Source organism: Leucoraja erinacea, chromosome 22 (assembly GCF_028641065.1).
Source record: "Leucoraja erinacea ecotype New England chromosome 22, Leri_hhj_1, whole genome shotgun sequence".
NCBI classification, from domain to species: Eukaryota; Metazoa; Chordata; class Chondrichthyes; order Rajiformes; family Rajidae; genus Leucoraja; species Leucoraja erinaceus.
In genome coordinates, this window is record NC_073398.1 from 24537432 (window position 1) to 24559380 (window position 21949).

The window sequence follows — 21949 nt, forward strand, 5'->3', positions numbered from 1 at the left end:
TTCTCGGCTCACACATAAGCAACGATTTTGTTAAAGTGACCAGCTCACACCACTGTGGATTAATGTCTTTAGATGAGAAGGCATTAATTCAACTCCATGCAATTGATGTATAAATAATTTCCTTTTTTTAAATACTTTAAATAAGCACTTCACTTGGAATCATAAATAGTTTAAGCATGATGCAATCTCCCGTGGCATTAAATATGGAAAGTCAAATATGCAAGATCAACGTGATTGTACATACAGCAAGGTCAAAGGCAGGAGAGTTAATAGGATCAAGGTGCACAGTTGTAATTCAGTTGCTACCTCAATGTTTCGTTCCTGATATTTTTATTTAAATTCAATATTTGCATTTTTTTTTAAACTTTGTGAATGCATTATTCTCAAATGATGTAATCCCACCCAGAAGCCAATAGTTGCACTGGAGCACCACTATTGGGTTGTTTTAATTTTAGTCAAGTTTACAGTTCTGTTTCAAATCAGGCACTGGAATTTAGAATGGAGAAAATTAATAGGCAGAACATAGATGATATATTTCTAAATATTAACATAGAGTGCACAGAAAATAACCTACATATCCCCAATGTATTTTTCTAATTTTACATTTTAGTTATTTCTCTATACCATAAAATTTCTGCAATATCCAGAACCTGCTCATTAGGAATATCTGCAAGTATTCAACTGCAATAAGAAAACATTAGTGCTTTCATGAAATATGTGGCTAGTTTCAGGCCACAAAGCTAAAACAACACTGACCGGATCTGTTCAGAATTAGCAAATAAAACTCTTTAACAGTGTGTGATTTTGGTGCAAAGCAATGAAAAGCTAATGGTGGCAATTTGCTATACACTTTATTGTACTCTGAAAGCTGTGACTTCCCTCTCAGAACCTTGCTAATTTTTATCCGACCTCAAGATCAAATTGAGCCTCATCACTCACTTTCTCGGCTCAAACATAAGCAATGAATTTGTTAAAGTGACCAGCTCACACCACTGTGGATTAATGTCTTTACATGAGAAGGCATTCATTCAACTGCATGCAATTGATGTATAAATAATTTCTTTTTTTTAAATACTTTAAATAAGCGCTGTACACACATCTCTTATTACAGATCTATTTAGTCATTTTGCTTTGTAGTTCACTGGGAATATTTAATATTTTGCTACATATCCCTGTTAACCATGACAGGATCTCAAATTACAGACTTTGTTATCAGTTGGTCAAACATTACTTTGATTGGTCTGTACATTTTGTTGTTTTCATCTCAGCAGTTTGGACAATAAACCAATTCTTACCATTTTACTTTGAATAATATTTGATTGGCCTGCATTGCCACTACCATCTTTACATTTGTGTTCTGAAATATCCCAATTACAGGTCCACTTGTTCCCCACACAGGAATCACACCTAAACAGTAAACATGTGCATGTTTATTATTACATCACAACATGATCAAGTCCCTGGTTAAAATTATTATTTCCTAATCTGAAGCTTCTACAGTAAAACATAAGGAATATTAAATTTAATTGTCACCATATAGCAAATTAGATTAAGCAGCATTACATGGAGAAATAATATCCTAGCAAACGTTGTCACATTGTTTATTGCTACAACAACATGAAATTACGAATGAAATAAATTCAAACTACTCTGACTTTACATAAACTGAAATTGAGCAATATGGTTGACTCTTAATTTTGTCTCCTTCTTTCAAAGGAATCATGCATGAACTATGTGTTGACATTGCTACCACCCCATCTATGAAAATAAACTGAAATAAATATTTACCCTCTTGAAGAACCAATGAAAATAAATGAATGCTGTATAACAAATTAAACAGGTTTCGTGACTAAAGTATGCTCCTGCATAATGGTGATATAAATCTGCAACAGTGGCCGTACCATTCTATAATTAATATACCTACTTTTCTAATGTCTTTCAATATGCTATTTACTGACAAGAATGTAATCAATTTAGTTAGATGTCTGAATCAATACCAGTACTTCCGATGAGAAATAGACAAGTAACCAATTATCATCACCAAAGACAGCCATCAACTTGTATGTGAGGCATCAAACTTCAAACTGAACATTTCTTTTTTTTTGTTAAAGGACTACTGACAGTTACTCATTTCTTTCTAATTCCCCCACAGCTCCCCCTCCTTCCCAATCAATCCTCAGCAGCAACTTGCAAAACTAAAAGGGCAAGAAAGAATGGAAAAGAAGCAAATAATTACTTGATAGTAAACGTATTTTTCCAACAAGCGTCAAGGTTAACATCTAGTATTCCCTAAAACACATACTGTTGAATGAAAAACTAATGCACACCTGACAGATTCCTTTAAAATAATACACAAATCTTAACTGGTGCTGTCAATCACTTTAGAAAGAAAAATTGCTTACGGAATATTTGGAAACAATTTCATGGCAGCATTGCAGTCATAAAATGAATAAAGTATTCTTGTGAAAGCTACTTCTTTTCCTCCGCTCACATACATCAGTTTTACTTCAACATCAACATAATCTACAAAGAAGAGAACACATTAATATCTTCAATTGTATGTTAAGCTCTGCATTGAAACAACAATCCACAACCTTGCTTTTAAGTTGGAGAGAAGAATTATGTTTTATGAGACAATAGAGGGAATCAAATATCATGAGTTGGTTTTTTTCAGTTCTAGGTTAAACCATTGAACATTTCTCAACTAATGTTTAGGTGACATCTCAATGAACAGACTCATTGAGGAATCAACCAAAGTTCAGAAGATTTACATGCTCAATGGGAACAATAATGGGGCTGTCCCACTGTACGAGCTAATTCAAGAGTTCTCCCGAGTTTCCTCTGATTCGAACTTGGTGAATTACGGTAATAGCCGCTCGTAGGTACTCGGGACTCTCGTGGACATTTGAAGAATCTTCACTAGTCTTCCCGAGCTTACCGCGTTTCCCAAGTACCCGAGTTAGCGTTATGAGCCGCTAAGAAACGTCCCGAGCTCCGACGTACCCGCTACGTACCTGGGATATTCCTGGGATGTCAGGACTTTCATATGAAGAAAGACTGGATAGACTCGGTTTGTACTCGCTAGAATTTAGAAGATTGAGGAGGGATCTTATAGAAACTTACAAAATTCTTAAGGGGTTGGACAGGCGACATGCAGGAAGATTGTTCCCGATGTTGGGGAAGTCCAGAACAAGGGGTCACAGTTTAAGGATAAGGGGGAAATCTTTTAGGACTGAGATAAGGAAAACATTTTTCACAGAGAGAGCGGTGAATCTCTGGAATTCTCTGCAACAGAAGGTAGTTGAGGCCAGTTCATTGGCTATATTTAAGAGGGAGTTAGATGTGGCCCTTGTGGCTAAAGGGAGCAGGGGGTATGGAGGTACAGGATACCGAGTTGGATGATCAGCCATGATCATATTGAATGGCGGTGCAGGCTCGAAGGGCCGAATGGCCTACTCCTGCACCTATTTTCTATGTCTATGTTTCTATGTACATTCTACGTGCTTCCACGAGTTTGATTTTTTTTTCAACTCGGGAGAGCTCTTGAATTAGCTCGTACAGTGGGACAGGACCATAAGGGCAAGAGTAAATGCAATCTATATTGAAATAGCAAAAGGGAATGGGATATAGACTGATTAGCAAAAATAGAGACATCAAACTGACGTACTTCAATCAAAATTCTAATCTATTTCTACAGATCAAGAGTGAATTTTCAAACAAAACTTTGTACTTTAACAATGGCAGCTCCTGTAATTTTTGCCCATGTAACAACTGTGACAAATAATATTTTCTGTACATTCTGCTGTCATCATAAATATTGCTATTGTGGCATTGAGTTTAAAAAACACACATTTGATTCCCTGTTATGTCAATTGTACAAGATAGAATCAAGTACAAGTAACAATAGTTCACTAATATCTGAGTGCTAACTCAGATAGGAGTCTTAAAAACAGGTTAGCAAAGCAAGCCAGAGTTCATTTTCAGTATTGTGGCATTGATTTTGTTGAGCTTCTGTTACATGGTCTCACTACTTAGCAAGGATCTAAGTATTTCTTAATTGTGTGCATAAACTAAACTTTTGCAACTGCTTCATAGTACATTAGCTGAGGACATTTCCTTATAACTACATTGAAACAAGTGTAGAGTAAATTTGATGAGTTTTACTTTTTTTTTAAATCAGCCTTGGTAATATGTATTTATTATATCAAAATTCAGAATTATAATGTCCCAAACATATTTTGATTAGGGAGGTTCCTTCAACAAATATATCCTTCAGTGTGAGAACTCACCTTGACCTGGGGGTGTAGCAATAATTGTGTCCACACGTGGAAACAGACAGGTAACAGAATCTGTTGTGTTGGTTGTTTCAACTCTTTCATTATTGAAATAACACTCAATGATGTCATTGCTTGTTAAAGCAGGGAACGGGTCAACTTTCAGTTGTACCTGATTTTATTAAAAAGATAAATTGATTATTACATTTAAATTATTTTGCATTATTTATAAATTATCCTAATACATAAATATCAAAACAGAATTCCTCAATTTTAATTCAAAGGCATTATTGTCTGTTAATTGCAAACCACATTTTAAAGTCATAAACATATGGAAAAACGTATGTAAAATTATTTGGAGGAACAGCAACTCTCTTCAACAGATGGTCAGAATAAATGCGTTGTTCAAAAATATATTCATCATTGTTACAATTTTCTTTAGTGTAATAGACTAATCATCACACAAAAAATTATCACAGGAAAAATGGACAGCTATCAAACATTCTCGGTATTAATTTAGAAATATAACATTTGGAATTTTTAATACAATCATACAAACAGATTGACAGTATTAATCATTACTTCAGAACCACCAACCCAACAGTAAAACTTTGAACTACATACCAGGCCTCCTTCATTTCGACTCATGTTCTGAGGATAAGCACTAATGACTGCCACACATCTTTTGTCCAGACTCCACAGCCAATGGTCTTTTTCACCAGCTTTGGGACAGTCCGACTTCCTTGAACATCTGATAAGATATGTGATAGACATTGGTTCATCCATTGGTCTAAACACATGCTGAAATGCTTTGGTTATATATGGCCTTGGCAATACTGCATTTGAAATACCACATACAAGTACTGGTCTCCTTATTCAAGGGAGTTCATGGAATATTTACCAGACTAATACCAGGGTGGCTAGGTTGCCTTACAAGAACATATTAAATAGGCTAGACGTGTCTACTAATGGTTAAAAAATTGAGAGGGGATGTGTTTTGAATTTGCAAGATTTGAGAGATTTTGACAGGGTGGAAGGGAAAAGGTTGTTTCCACTCATGGGAGAATCTAAAACTGTGGTCACGATGAATAAGTGGTCATCTGTTTAAGACAAATATGAGGCAAAAATCTTTCCTCGGAGGTTAAAAAGATGTTGGAAATCTTCTTCAAAGGCTGGTTGGAGTAGTGTTTGAATATTTTTAATACAGAAGCATATAGATAAGGGGATACAAGATTAATGTAGGTAGATAAGAATGTGGAGTTGAGGATAAAATCAAATTAGTTGTGATCTTATTAAATTACAGAAGAGGCTCGAGGAGCCAAGTTGGCTACACATGCTCGTAATTTGTGTATTCATGAATGGAAATTATATTTGTTATGATGTGCTTTGAATTCTGTCATCTTATAATTTTTGCCATGCTGGACTCAAGACTGAGACAGATATTTTCCTGGGCTTTAAAACCAGGAAAACATTCTCCCTTGAACATTTGTCACTTATATTCTCTGGCAGTCTCTAGCATGTGTCTAAACATTTATCCCCTTTAATTTATTCACTCTTGGTATTGCAGGTGCTGGTTTTCTCCATTAAAAAAATAATCTGACATTTAGGTTAAATAACTGCACATGATTCCGCCATTTATGGACATTTAAATATCAAGTATTCAAAAGAATAAATATTTCATTTCCAATATATACAAATATTATTAATGGATTCTGCAGGAAATTTTGAACATTTCCTTTGTTAAATGTTGAGAGTTTCCTTCAGAATCCATTTGACAGCAAATTCTGTAAAGAAATTCATTTTAAATTTTGTGTCATTGATGCCCCGAAAAGAGAATGCAAATTTAAAACAGGAAACTACAAATATGCCAGTAACAGTTATCAGTTAGTTAATCTTGCTTTTACTCAACAATTCCAAATGTAAGGCAAAGAATTTACTGGGCACGAGATGGTATCAGAGTTGATTCATAAAGACAATAATAAGGACCACAGACTCCCAGCCCATCCACTCATCATTCCAGAAAAGCTGAATTAAAAGGGGCATAATTTCTGAAATGTTGTGGATATGATAAAGCAGATGTAAGCAGGCAGCTTAATTTTCAGTTTATAAACTAAAATTAAAAACTAAGCCTCAGCCATGGCAGAATATTGGGAAGAAAACGTATTCCCATCTGTCACACCACATATTAAGTAAGGCTTATGAACAAAAACAACTTAACAGGATAGTGAAGACAGCCAGTAGGATCATTGGTGCTCCACTCCCTTTCCTGTTGGAGATCTATCAGAAGCGCAGCATCCGCAGAGATTAAGGACCCCTATCACCCATCACACCATATCTTCTCCATTCTGCCATCTGGGAAGAGGTACAGGAGCATCAGCTGCAGAACCAGCAGGATGCTACACAGCTTCTTCCCACAGGCAATACAACTGGTTAACAGACTGTGTCCCCTCCCCATACATCATACACCAACACATCTAACCTCGTCCATACTTTGACAGCTAGCCACTGTCCGGTCCGAATGTCTGTTTTTAGTTCAATTTTAAAGACTATTTTAGATAAGTTAATTTTAAAGTTGTGTGTATTTATTCTGTTTGTATTAACTGCACTGATAGGAATTGATTGAGAAACATGTTTTTGTTTCCTCTGTGTATGTAAGTACTCAGTGAAAATGACATTAAAGTAAATACTGAATACTGGTGAAATAGAATTTGCAAGAATGTTGATTCCATGAAGTCCTTCAAAAGGGAACTGGAGTAAAATAAAGCAAAATAAATCCTGATTCTGGAATAACCAAAACAAAAACAGTCCTGGAAAAATACATCTGGTCAACTGGTGTCCACACAGCTGAGTTAATGTTTCAAATGTAAACTTTGACAAAAGAAATACAACAAAAGGTAGATAAGGGATGATGAAAGTAAAAATGGACATTGAGAAAATGTTTGACAATGATTTAAGGTATAAAGTACAGGAAGCCGTGCCCTGGTAGCAGCAAAGGATGTGTTTCTCCACTAAGTGCTACTGAAGCAGAACATAAAAGCCTACATTAACATTTTCTAATCAAGTTTCATCCAGAAATTAATATTCATATAAACATATGTGCTAAGAGAGTGGTTATCGGAAGTTGTCATCTAATAAACTCCTGACACTATCACGGGCAAACTCCACAATCAACAAGACTTACACTCCCTCTGATGCACACCAACCACAATAAGGATCTTTAGATGCAATGCATGAATCACAAGTTTTGGCGTTGATGCATTCCTGTACAGGTAGACGCGTGATCTGAAAGACAAATTTTTACCAAAATAAAAATTATATCATGCACATTTTGAAATGGAGAAAGTGAAGTAATTTGCCATTTTACTTTAATTCAAACCGACTGCAACTATGTATGTCTTTATTTTGTACTATTTCACAACAAATTCACTCCACAGGTACCAAAAAAAGTCAACATATTGAGTAGATTTCACTTAGTTACTATCTTTATATGACAAGATAGGCCCTCTGGAAATCATGCCTGGTGTTTTGAAGACATCATGTTTGGCACAGACATTGTGGGCTGAAGGGCCTGTTCCTGTGCTGTACTATTCTATGTTCTATGACAATATCCCTGCCTAGATTCCCTATTTCAGCAATTTTGAGACACTTGCTCAGGCATGCACAAATAAATGTAAAAGTCTTGGTGTCCATTGACAGAGTGCCAGCTTCTCAGCTGTTATTCTAGGAAAGCTGCTCACTAAATCTGTGTCAGGTTAAACTCAAGGCAGGTTCACGAACTCCATTCATTTCAGCAGGCAGCACATTGGCAGAGGAGATATAGGTGCTGCCTCATATTGTAGCTCCAGTGACCTGGATTCAACCCTGACCTTGTTTGCTGTTTGGAGTTTGCACATTCGTTCTGTAACTACATGTGCTTCCCTTGAGTGCTTGGGTTTCCTCACACACCCCCAAAGATGAAGTCTTGTGTTTAACTATATACTCAGTATGCTGGCTCATTTTGCTAAAAGTTCACAATTACCTCAGGCCATGCCTCCCATTTTTGATAGGAATTTCACAACTTAGAGTACTGGCAGAATTTATTTTTAAATCACAAAGCCAGAACAAGTTGCTTCCAATTGAAAATTTGTCTCAAAAATATCCCTGAGATAAATTGCAACAAAATTCACAATTTGCCTGTCTCTGAAATGAATAACTTGCTTTCTGCATTGTGTAACTGACGTACACTACAATATCGGGTTAGATACAAAAGAAAGATGTGTTATTAGTTGAACGTAGCTTTACCCCGAAAGGTACTGTGATTGAAGCATCAATATGACAATGCACAATGTTTTAAGACTCATCTTTAGATCTAACATACAGCTTAGTAAATTGGGAAAAAACACATTAAAATTATATATTACCTGTTTACCTGTCACCACATAAAGGTGATCCCTTTTTGCATCGAAAACAAGGTCACTGTTAACTTGGCTGCTGGAATTCATAGAAATAGTTTGATATTCTTCTGCCCTTTTGTCCAGAAATACCTGTTGAATAGTGAGCATTTGTCATTGCACTGAAATAAATAATATAAAAGGACATACCCATATGTTTATCGTAAAACCTAATGAATAATAGAAACTTACAAAATTCTTAAGGGGTTGGACAGGCTAGATGCAGGAAGATTGTTCCCGATGTTGGGGAAGTCCAGGACAAGAGACAGTTTAAGGATAAAGGGGAAATCCTTTAGGACCGAGATGAGAAAAACATTTTTCACACAGAGAGTGGTGAATTTCTGGAACTCTCTGCCACAGAAGGTAGTTGAGGCCAGTTCATTGGCTATATTTAAGAGGGAGTTAAATGTGGCCCTTGTGGCTAAAGGGATCAGGGGGTATGGAGAGAAGGCAGGTACAGGATACTGAGTTGGATGATTAGCCATGTTCATATTGAATGGCGGTGCAGGCTTGAAGGGCCAAATGGCCTACTCCTGCACCTATTTTCTATGTTTCTATAATTTGCAGTAATATACAAGTTGCTCCCTTATTTCAGGGACATTTTTTGAAAACACCAATCTTGGATTTAAATACTTTTCTCATTTTCAGTAAATTGAAAAAACATTTCAAATGATAAAACTGATTTTGGCACACTTTTGCTTCATGTGTAGGAAAATATGAACAAACATGAAAATACACATATCATTCAGTATTTTGAATAGTAAATACCACATGTTAATAAGCTCAATTTTATTAAACACTCATGCATATTTCACATCAGTCTGTCACACACCAGCATCACTCCCCAAGGCATTTTTCATCTCTTTCAAAAGAATAATCACAAAATAGATTTATTCAACGGTATGAACACATAATCCTCCAATTTTAAGTAATACCTCCACCATTCCCAATCTTTCTTGTGACCACCCTAACCATTCCGGTGTGCACCCATTTCTCCCATTATTTCCCCACCCCTCACTCCCCCTGCTCCTTTCCCCTCCGTACACATTTCCCGAGTCTCTCGTGTATTCTCCCCTTTCCCTTACAACCCATATCCCTCTCCCTGGCTTTACATTTCACTCCTCCTTTTCTATCCTTATCCGACACCCTATTTGTATATTTTTCACCTCTAACCTTTGTCACTGACTCCTTCCATCTCCAATCAAGCTCAAGCTCCTCCCTGTATCCACTTATTGCCTGCCAGGTTTTGCCCTGCCCCCACCTCCCTTTCCCAGCATTCTGCCCGTGACTACAATTACTCTGAAGAAGGGACCCGACCCAAAACATCACCTATCCATTTTCTCCACAGATGCTGCCTGACCCTACGAGTTTCTCCTGGATATTGTTATTTTGCTAAAGATTCCAGCAGCTCAAGTTCCCTGTGCCTCCTTTATTCAGATTTTATTGTACTTACCATCAATAAAAGGGAACTGTTACATGATTACATCATTGTTCCTTCTATATGTTTACTGCTAGAATGTAAACTTCATATACAGGTGCACAACCTTTTATCCAAAAGCCTTGGGACCAGACACTTGTCGGATTTCGGACATTTTCGGATTTCCGAATGGAAGATTTTTAGCGTAGATTAGGTAGGTAGCGCGGGCGGCTTGAAAAGTCTGGAGCAGCTGCCTCCTCCCCGGAGACTGGGAGAATCATTGTAAATCATTGCATGAAATGTTAGTCAGTTAGTTTGGAGGGATTTTATGTGGTGGTGGAGTGGGGGTGAAGGGGGAAACTTTAATTCTTAGTCCCCTACCTGGTCGGCGACTCCCAACCTCGCGGAGCTGGGGGCTCCGTCCGGCCGCGGGCGGCGCCGGTTGTAGCTCCGACCCCGGCAACTCTACCCCTGGCTGCGAGGCGCTCCAAATCCAGCGCCGCCCGCGGTCGGGCGCCCGCAGCCCCAGCTCCGCGAATGTTGGGAGTCGGCGGCCACAGCGCTCCGGAGCTTACCGCACGGCGACCCGGTAAGGCATTGCCCGCTCCCCGCTGGTATCCCAGCGCTGCGACGCCGCCGACTCCCAACATTCGCGGAGCTGGGGCTGGGGGGCGTCAGGCCGCGGGCGGCGCTGGATTTGGCGCGCCTCGCAGCCAGGGGTAGAGTTGCCGGGGTCGGAGCTACAACCGGCGCCGCCCGCAGCCCCACCGGCCACAGCGCTGCGGAGCTTACTGCACGGCGACCCGGTAAGGCATTGACCGCTCCCCGCCTCTCCGACCAGGTAGGGGACTAAGAATTAAAGTTTACCCCTTCACCCCCCCCTTCACATAAAAGCCCTCCAAACTAACTGACTAACATTTAAGCAATGATTTACAGATGTTTAAGCGTCTCCCCGGTCTCCGGGGAGGAGGCAGCCGCTACAGTAGTGCAGACCTGGGTTGACCGTGGGTCGTTTCGGGTCAAGTTTGGCGCCAAACGCGAGCTTTGGTGCGCAGACGACATCCTGGAAAAATTGGCCGGATTTTCGGAGTTTTTCGGTTTCCGGAACTCCGGATAAAAGGTTGTGCACCTGTATTGTGTAATTGTTCGTCTTATTCTTCCTATCTAATTCCCCTTTGTATCTTCCCAAAACTTATAGAAAAAAATAACATTTTTAAATAACTCATCATGATAAAACTCTCCAAATCTATGATAAAAAAAATATGTGTCTCTATACACTTACAAGCAGTGCTTTTTCTTGTGATGGTACGTGGCAATACAGTGAACCAGCTTGTCTAAAACTTTTTAAATCTAGATATTCACATTTATAGAATTGTTAATATTACAAAAGTTTAAGAGATTGAAAGTATTGATTAATTCTACGTAAATCAAAAATCTGGAGTAACTCAGCGGGACAGGCAGAATCTCTGGAAAGAAGGAATAGGTGATGTTTTGGGTCGAGACCCTTCTGACTAGGTAGTCAGGCTCTTAAACAGCTGAAAGGACAATGATCCACCATAGACACCACCAGCGTGAATCACCTCGGTATCCACTATGTAGTCTCACCATGACGTAAGTTTTAGTTTTGCACTGTCAGATCACGGTTGGACTTAAAATCCAGTTGCTATCAAATACTGCATACTTTTTCATTCTCCAGTTAGTCGAGCTGGGTTTTGTTCTTTTTTTGTCTCATCCTTTCCGAGGGTTTTTTTTTTGATGGTTTTATGTATTACGTAGTTTTATGTATTACAGTTTATTTTCTAGGTATTAAAAGTATTAAAGGCAACCTGTTACTGCACATCAGCTGCTACTTTAACCTATGATTATAGTTTTTTTTCTCTCTACAGTTTAAATAATCAAACTGACCATATAATGTCAATACTGTTCTTTAATTCATCATGTATTATACCCAATTCATGCTTTAGAAATTATTGCAGATCTGCCTGTACAACAATGAATTTTTCAGGACTTGTCTTATTCACTTTTGTTTAATGAAAGAAAATATCACACTAAATCTTACCTTATGAATGTTTCCAATTATGTTGCCCAAAAAGGCAATTGTGTTGTTATTCTCCACCATTACAGCTATTGCCGATAAATTGGTATTATACTTTAACAGTGGCATGGCATTAATACCCTTCCTGCTTGCGATGGGGTATGGAAGATGTTCACCACTGCAAGGATATGCCTCTACTTGATCCTGCTGTAACAATAAATAATGGAATAAAAGTTAGCTTTAATTTCCATAAATTAAGGTGAATACATAAGATTTTTTAAATTATTGGTAAAAATGATGTCATTATTAACTATCCACTTCAGGTAGCTTCAGAAAAGCACTGCGAGTTGGACAGTACAGAGTACGTAATGGTATCGGAGCATCTCAATTTTGTGAACTGTCACTAAATAAGCAGAGCTTTCTCTGAAGAGCAGAGGTTCAGAGGCATCACGATAAACCCACACAATTTTCTAGTCAGAACAAATTTTAGACTAGATTTCTAAATTTGACTAGATAGACACACAATGCTGGAGTAACTCAGGAACAGGCAGCATCTCTGGAGAGAAGGAATGGGTGATGTTTCGGGTCGAGGCCCTTCTTCAGGTCAAAGTATGAAAAAGGGTCTCGACCCGAAACGCTAACCATTCCTTCTCCCCAGAGACGTCGCCTGTCCCTCTGAGTTATTCCTGCATTTTGTATCTATCTTCGGTATAAATCAGCATCTGCAGTTCCTTTTTATTCTAGATTTGACAAGGGACATCAATCATAGTCTGGTGCATAAAGGCAAAATAACCAGTGAGAACAGGACTTGATTGTTTGACCCATGCTCCAACATTGTGTGAGCCATTGTAGAATTACAATTTTAATGCCAGTCCCCATTTTTTGGACTTTCATCTAATCCTTGAGGTTCTTACTGATCAAATAACTGGCCATTTCCGTAATAGAAAATTCACTGTTGTACGTCAACTGCTTTTGACATTCTACCCATTTCAGCAAGTGTGTGAAAATGATTCCCCAAGATGGTGGAGGTGCAGTCCTCTGGGGAGGATGCAATGATTGATAATTGATGACTAATAGAAAGAATTTCTATCGAAAAACATTACCACTGGAGTTGAGTACAGGCTTTTCTTTTCTCCTCTCGTAGGATTACTTTTCGTGTGCAAACAGACTCCCTCTTATTTAAATAATCCAGCCCATCCCCAAAACCTGATGGGTTTTGGCTAAGCCAAGTAGTTACAGAATGAAAGATACATTTTGTTGTGGCACAATTGTTACGTGTGATTTCTGCCTAATGTATTTCCTCTTATTGGATTCCAGTATCAAAGGGAAGAGTCACTCTTTTTTTTACCCTACTAATTCTTTTATGCAACCATCTTAACCAGAGTGTGTAATGCCACCTTAGGGAATAAATCAAATTATTACAATTAAATACAGTAAATACTCTTCATCCTATTTAGCATCATGGTGAATTATTGCTTGACATTCCACAAGCCTGTACACAATTCCTTACCATACTCAAAATGTGTTAAATGTTCTGTACTTTTTATGGATTAATAAGGACATTACAAAGGGTTCCAAAAATCAAGTCTAACTTCAATATTCTAACCATGATGATGATGATTTCAGAACATAAGAATCGCAGTTGGCTTTTCAGCTGCAAACCAATTACATATTATTATTATTCAGAATATCCTTCCAATATTCTACCAAACTATGTTGCAATGTCAGTTTGTTCTGGTTGAAGTGAGCAATAAACTACTGGGACACCTAATACTGTATGCAGCTTTTATGATTAGTTGATTTTAATGTACATAGAGTCTTAAAATGTCTTGGCTCATTCTTATTAATTGCGTCGCAGTTTACAATTCTTACACCCAAAATATGCCACGTGGCATTCTTCCCACTCCGTATTTGGGATCCCTTCCCTTGTCAACCTTTAGCCATTTACTTCTGCATTGAAGATTTCCCCCTCAGTTCAGAATAAGAATCAAGATTCAGGCTTCCTAATCACATAAAAAAAAGATGACTGAATGAATTAATAAATAAAACATCTGTTTTATTTATACTGTAACGCTGCCTTCAGTTTGGATAGGACTTGGATCTAAGGAGCAAATGGTAACTTTCACCCTTAGTTCCAAGATGTCAGGAACTTCCTTGGAAGAAATGATGAACAAATGGAACCGATGCCAGTAAGTTCATTGGCAGCAAGGATCAAACTGAACCAATGCACAAGGACAAACTCTGGAACCTTTAGGAAATAGTTGAATACTTTAAGCTGGATGGTTACCACTGAGAGTTTATTCTCAATGATGATTTAAGACAGCCTGAACAGATTTGCGTACTTCGTTAAAGCATTCTAACCCAGAGCACCTCAGGTCATCTATAGAACTCAACGATCAGAAACTGCGCATATCGTGATACACATGATAAGAATATTAAAACTAAGAGTAGCATTTTATCACAAGGTCACTCAAGCTACTCCTTCATTCAGTAAGCTATGGTGATTGGTTCCATTATCCACTTTCCTGCCTGATCTGTATATAATTTGATTCCTTTTGTATCCACCAAGCTATCATTTTGAGTCTTGAATATACTCAATGACTGACCATCGTCTGAGATAAATTCTGAAGGTCTACAAATTTGAGAGATAAAGAACTTAATTTTGGGCCTAAAATGTCTGACCCCTTATCCTGAGACTTCCTACCAGGTTTTATAATCTCTAGTCAAACATCCTACCAACATCGACCCTCCCAGTCCCTCTCAGAGTGTTGTGTGTCTTGCTAAGTTTACCTCTTCTAATATGAAGTGAATAAAGGTCTTTCACCAAATTTGCTCACTTTCTAACTGATAGCTTTATCTCATGGCACAGCAGAGAGCACATTTGTTATTACATGAAGCTCCAGAATTGTCAATTTGGATCGCAGGTGGACTTCAGGCAACATGAAATATCATTCTTGTGAGCCTATACTACAGAGCGAGAAACAGTCCCTTTGGACAACCAGGACCAGCAATCCCCGCATATTAACACTATCCTACACACACTAGGGACATTATCTGCATACCCGTACGTCTTTGGAGTGTGGGAGGAAAGCAAAGATCTCCAAGAAAACCCACACAGTCACGGGGAGAACGTACAAATTCCGTACAGACAGCACCCGTAATCGGGATCGAACCCGGGTCTCTGGCGCTGCAAGTCAGCAACCCTACCACTGCGCTACTCTGCCGCCCTAATGGCATTTGTAATGGACAAGAACCAAGGCCTTGGAAGGGGCAGGATCAAGGATGGAATATGCAATCAGCATCAGCACAATGTGAGAGGGAACTTCAAACAGAAAGCTGGGAAGACGCATCAGAGTCAAGCCGGCAGCTGATCAGATAAGCTGAGATAACTCTGACACATCAGAGTTCCTTTTAACCAATGCAAAGGCAGACCTCCAGGTAAGGCCAGCATAAAAATAATTATTTTGTATGATTCATGTGGCTCAAATGCACATGATTTTTTTTATACAAGACATTGAGGCATGCTTTCACACACTGTTTAATCTAACTAAGCACAATATTCTCAGAGCTATTTTGTACAATACATTTTTCTTGTGTACGATTCATATGATGAAGCCCAAGATGCTCCAGCTGTGGATTGTAAAAAATATGCCTTTGAAAGAGTGGGGGGGGGGGGGGGGGGGGGGGGGGGGGGGGGGGGGGGGGGGGGGGGGGGGGGGGGGGGGGGGGGGGGGGGGGGGGGGGGGTGGGGGGGGGGGGGGAGGGGAAGAGAGGGGGGGGGAGGTGTCATGATTCTTAAAAACAAGCTCACACACTATAAATACCTCCACAAATAAAAAAGCACCTGAATACAAGTAAATAAAAGCAAGAATAATCCCGCTTTTCCTCCATCCTGCCCTGCCATTCAATACAATTATCGTGGATTTGACACTGGCCTCAATTCTTCTTCTATGTCTGTTTCGCATGGGCCTCGATTCTGAACTTTCAAACAGTTAAAACAATCTTTCTCCTCTTTAAACCTTTCCAGTGCTCTGGCCTCCACAGTGCTTATGGTTTTAAAATAATCGTAGCCTAATCTTATAGCTATGCCCCCTTCTTCGATACTCTCCCATGTGAAAACATGTCTGGTCTGCCCTGCCCTGATGTTATGTTTCAATAAGACCCACCCTTCTTTCTTCTAAACTCCAAAGATTACCGACCCAAATTCTGTTTTATTAAGTGATAGAACAATCCCTCTCATCCCAGGAATTAGCTGAGTAAATCATTATTGATAAATTTAACTCCATTTTTAAAAATAGTAGAAACTGTATATTAGATACTGATCTTTAATGATTTGAAAAGGAAGGTGCTCCTATCAGGTTGTCATAATCAGATAGATACAGTATCACGATGGCCCCTTTGGCATGGCATTTCCACATTAACTATCAATCCTTTATTAAATCCTATTTTATCATGTTCCATTACTTTCTAACTAATTGCTTTCTCTCAGGCACAATTTGATACAAGTAGATTTTGCATTTACAATAAACCCAGGAATTTTACAATTGACATTAACTCCCCCAGTTATCACCACTCACCTATACACTTGTTTCAATTTGGCAGGAGTGAATGTGGCTCTCTGGTGCTGTAAGGCAGCAGCTCTATTAGCTGCACCACTATGCTGAAGTGATTGACTGGAGAGTACTGCCATTTTTAATGACCATAAATTTAAAAAAAGTAGTACTTCAACACATGGTATGCTACGAAGAATCATGAAACAATATAGAAAGAAAAACAGACTAAATAAGTAATTAATAAGTTTTAGTTACCTGGTTGGAATCTTGAGGACAATTGTTGACATTATCCAGTTTGTAAGGGTTATAAATTATTTCGATGCCACTTTGCATTCCTTTGTATTTATAGCAAATTTCTCTAAATTCTTCAATTCTTGCATTTATCTGTTTCAAGGAAAACATGCAGAATGCAGATCTTTCAGGGGAAGCTGGTTTTTGGTTGCCTCTATTAAACACAGCAAAGAGGACTTTATCCTGTGCAGCCACAGCCCCATAGTCTCCTGATTCACTCATGTACCCTGCGAGCTTTACTCCAGGGTGTGTGATATAAGCAGATTGCACAAGATTAAAGTCACCGCACTCCAGGACCATTTCAATGTAAGAATAGTAGAAGACATCATTAAGGCAAATACGTGATATGTAGGTTTTAGGTTCAGGTTGTACTCCATTTGTTCGAGAAAATATGAAATAAACAAATTTATCGTCTTTAAATGAAAATCTGAAGTCATGCCGATACTGGTAATGCGAGCCTAGTTTCAAAGTTGAAGTATCATGAATAAGTTCAAAATATAGAGAATTTTCGTCAGGAGAAAGTGTTCTGGTGCTGATTATTGCAGGTGAGTATGTTGTCTGAGTCTTTCCAATAACAATCACCTTATTTTTTTTATCAACTTTATTCATGAAGGCTATGAGTCCCACAGTTGAGTCCTTACTTGCAACAAATGTAGCTTCTCCACCTTTCTCGTTTTTATAAATTATTTTACTGATGTTATTTAAGTTCAAGAGTGAGCAAATCCCTCTGTATACACTTCCACATATCACAAGGCTATTGTCGGTCCTGTCTATTAAAATAAGTTTATTGTAATTATCAGTATCTTTTGCAGTTTTGCAATCATGATTAATTGGAGGGACACATTTTGGATCATCTTTTTTTGGACCAGTTGTGAAATGACTTTCATGACGGAGTTCTGCCGTCAGTTGATAGATGCAATTTATCGCTCCAACGTACACTCGTCCAGTGGTGGTGTCTATGGCGACGTGGAGTAGCTTCGTGCTGCCGTTAAATTTATCATATCCTTCAATCCCACACTTCAAGCATAGATTAAAGATTCCAAATGCACCTAATATCCAAATCGACGGTGACATTTCCAAAATTGAACTGCAAAACAAAAGCAAAATGCAAAAAACATGAATTCAAACAAATATTTATTGCCATTCCAAATTAATAAATAATTTTTCAGATTTCAATCAGCTCAAAAGATATTTGCTGTTGACTTAAATATTGAAACGGTCTGGTATGGAATAAAAGCAACCATAGCAAGTATCGTATTTTAAAATCTTTTATAATAACCTGGACTGGCTTTTGGCTCAGATACATGCCTTCATTGCATTTCTTCATAACAAAAATATCCTAATGACCAACATGTGTATAATTAGATCAATAAAACATTTAATCTCCCTCATTTCCATTAAACCCAACTGTTTATTCACTGTATTGCCTAAGCATTGTTTATGAAGTATAACAAATAAAGCAAGCTTCCCAAGTGTCCTGTATTAATTTGAATATCCAACATTAATTAATGGTGGTTCAATAGCAGCATGACATAAAATTCCCAACATGGAGAAACTAGCTGGTTAGCTCGTCCTTTGAAAACCGCATTGCTGTTTAAACATTTCCAAAGCACAATTTTAACAGTCCTTTAGCCAGAGAGTTGTCCAGCAAAAAAATGAACTCTTCAGCATTCTAGTCTAGAGTGTTTTCTTGTCATATGACCAAAAACAGAATAATGTGCTACTCCAAGTAAGAATTCATTTAACTATATCCATGTGGTCCTTTTGGCATATCCACATCAGTCCCATTTGCCCACTAAGGTCCATATCCATCTACATCTTGCCTATTTAAGGTCCTGTCTAATTGTCTCTTAAATGTAGTGATTGCATCCGTCTCCATCACCTTCTTGGCAGCAAATTCCAGATACAGTATCTTGTGTAAAATAAATTTCTGGTCACATAATAATACCTTTAATTTCAAAAATTCCAAATGAGCCACTAGATGTTCTCAATTATTTTCTCAGATTGATTCGCATCAACCTAATCCGGCTGCTATTCCTAATGAAAGTAACATTAAAAAATCTGAATATTGTCTATGTTTAAAACAAGGCTAAGGAAATTGAACCTTGGAAAATAGAAACAGACGGCACCATTATCCCTGCCATTCAACGTGATTATTGTTGATCATCCAAATCAATGCTCTATTCCTGCTTTCTCCCCTATCCCTTTATTTAGCAATTCAAACATACCCGATTCCTTCGGGAATAGATTTAATGATATGGTCTCAACTGCCTTCTCTGGTTGAGAATGCCACAGGCTTACTTTTTGGGTGAAGCAATATCTGATCTCAGTCCTGAATGGCCTGTCCTGTAATGTTAAGCTCTAGTTCTGGATTTTCCCCCATCATAGGAGCATTCTTCCTATATACCGACCCTGCCAGGATTTTATAAATGTATTTCTCATTCTTCTAAACTGTAACCCCAATGGTCTAGAACTCTCTTCATACATCAGTCTTGCTATCCCAGGAAACAGTCCACTGAACCTTTGCAGTATCCTCTCCTTTGCAAGAACATCTCTCCACAAATAAAGATCCCAAATTGCACGCAGCCATCTAAGTGTGGTCCAGTAAGTTCCTGCGCAATTGCAGTAAGCCAACACTGCATCTGTACTCAACTCTTAGTATGAAGGTCAACATACAGTTTGCCATCTTAACTACCTGCTCAACCTCCACAATTTGCTTTTATTCTCACCCACACAAGACACCCAGGTATCTTTACACCTTCCTGATTGTTAATCCATCATCATTCAAACCAGGCACGGAAATCGCTATCAAAACATGGGGGGGGACACAATTTCTTGGCGGTCGCGCGCGCATGCGTACACTCACAAACACACGCAAGAGGCTTCGGAGGCTTCAGCCGTGGGCCCTGTGGACGGTAATTAAGGGAACGACGGCCCAGGCTTACGGCCAGCACGGAGAAGCAGCGCTAAACCCAGCTCAACTCTGCCTGTCTCGCCGGTTAACCTACAGCCCTGCCTGGACTGACGGGACACCAGTTCGGTGCCGTGGAGCTAGCGCTGCTTCTCCGTGCTGGCTGTATACCAAAGATCCTAGAGCGGAGGACCTGGGCCGTTGTTCCGACCAGGACGTCTCCCTCCTCCAATCAGTCCCACCCCCTACTCCCGCCTCTGACCGACACCTCCCTCCTCCAATCATTGCGTTGAATCATCATATCCCGCCCCCATTGCCTGCTGACTGACGTGTCTCTCGTCCAATCAGCGCCCTTGATCCTCAGTCCCAAACAGAGGTGGGGGACGCACGTCTTTCAACTCCCCTTCTCTCTCCTCCACCTCTCACAGTCTCTCCGCCAGTCCAGTCGCTCCCCGTCTCCCACCCACATCTGCCCCCTCTCTCTCGATGATACACCCCGCTCTCCCGTTACCTGGCACCCCTGTTCGCTTTTTTTTCTCGATTGACCTTTGACAAATTCCACGATTCCTTGCGTTTTTCGGAATACCGAACTCGCTTATTGAACGGAATAAGTGCCTGACTGGCCTGCTTTAGAATTATTAATAAAGCACGTCCTTCTCCACTACCTAATGATGATTAAATCCACGCTAAGGGCGGCATGGTGGCGCAGCAGTAGAGTTGCTGCCGTTCAGCGCTTTCAGCGCCAGAGACCCGGGTTCAATCCCCACTAAGGGTGCTGTCTGTACTGAATTTGTACGTTCTCCCGTAACCGGATGGGTTTTCTCTGAGAACTTCGGTTTCCTCCCACACTCCAAAGACGTACAGGTTAGTTGGTTAATTGGCTTAGTATAAATGTAAAATTATCCCTACTGTTTGTAGAATAGTGTTAATATGCGGTGATTGCTGGTCGGCGCGGACTTGGTGGGCCGAAGGGCTTGTTTCCACGCTGTATCTAGGTAAACCAAACTAAATGAACAACTAATTAAATGTATTATTTATTCTGCTTCTCGAGAACGGCCACTTCAGAGCATTAGTGCAAGGATCACTTGCAAACAGCAAGTGACGAGGTGTGAAATTCTGTGCAACGTGCTAATCCCCATTGGATTGGATGATGGAAAGACCAAAAATCTTGCATCTTCCAAACAACCATTGTTCATAAAAACAATGGCAAGGCTGCGAGAGCACGAGTATGAAAGGTTGGAAAGTTCTAAATACAAGAGACCTATCCATGCACATTACTTATTATGCATATACCACAAGATGATGAGAAAGAATAAAACTTCACATGTAAAAAAGACTGCTTCATTTCTCATGAAACTCATCCAATGTGCACTTCTTAAAATAACCAGATGTCAAATGATTTTAATTTTCTGCATCTTTAACAGGGTAAAAACAGATGCAGAGTTTTGCTGATACAGAACAAAAATGACTAATATGTTCAGGAACTGAAGCATCACATGATTTGTCTCACCCACGTCATCCTCATGACAAACACCAGCGAGTATTCTTGATAAAATGGCCAAGGCAAAATTTCCCATGAGATTCATAAAATTGTAACATAAAGTCCAGCACGAGGAACTAATTTGGCCCATTGGTGTTTGAAAGTGCAGTCAATCCTACACTTCCCCAGCAGTGCAAATATTTAAACATTTCTCATTTGAATGTTATTATTCAATCTGCTACCATTAAAATTCTTCCATTTTCACCACCTTTACTGAACATCTGTAACCTACTCTTCACCAGCATCATGACCTCAGGTTGGCATCTCCATGCAAATAAAAGTTCTTACTTCCGGCACCATTCCAATGAAATGTCTTCATCTGCTGAAGCCATGGCCACATTCCCTTAGCATACTATTCCGAATTAGACCCGACACTTCAGAGAATGATCATTAAAGGCTAATTATAGCTTTGCTTTTTCACTCGATGCTTGCTTTTAGAGCCAAGATCTCTCTATTCTTTTTATTGCTGCCTTCTCAATCAAAACAGCACAATTAAAA

At 39.1% G+C, this 21949-nt stretch overlaps 1 protein-coding gene across 6 annotated transcripts in view; it reads right to left on the reverse strand.

Annotated features, from left to right (window-relative positions):
* Positions 1–21949, reverse strand: part of LOC129707819 (plexin-B2-like) — a 193415-nt gene that overhangs the window by 58312 nt on the left and 113154 nt on the right. For 5 of the 6 annotated variants that reach the window (XM_055653183.1, XM_055653187.1, XM_055653182.1 and 2 more), the window contains 8 exons: positions 16965–18087; positions 12181–12363; positions 8675–8797; positions 7456–7556; positions 4899–5025; positions 4290–4446; positions 2403–2523; positions 1296–1407 (listed from right to left, as the gene is read on the reverse strand). In XM_055653183.1, the coding sequence (XP_055509158.1) occupies positions 1296–1407; positions 2403–2523; positions 4290–4446; positions 4899–5025; positions 7456–7556; positions 8675–8797; positions 12181–12363; positions 16965–18074 (2034 nt within the window). In that variant the 5' untranslated portion in view covers positions 18075–18087. The remainder of the gene's footprint in view (positions 1–1295; positions 1408–2402; positions 2524–4289; positions 4447–4898; positions 5026–7455; positions 7557–8674; positions 8798–12180; positions 12364–16964; positions 18088–21949) is intronic. The other variant, XM_055653188.1, reaches the window with a different exon arrangement.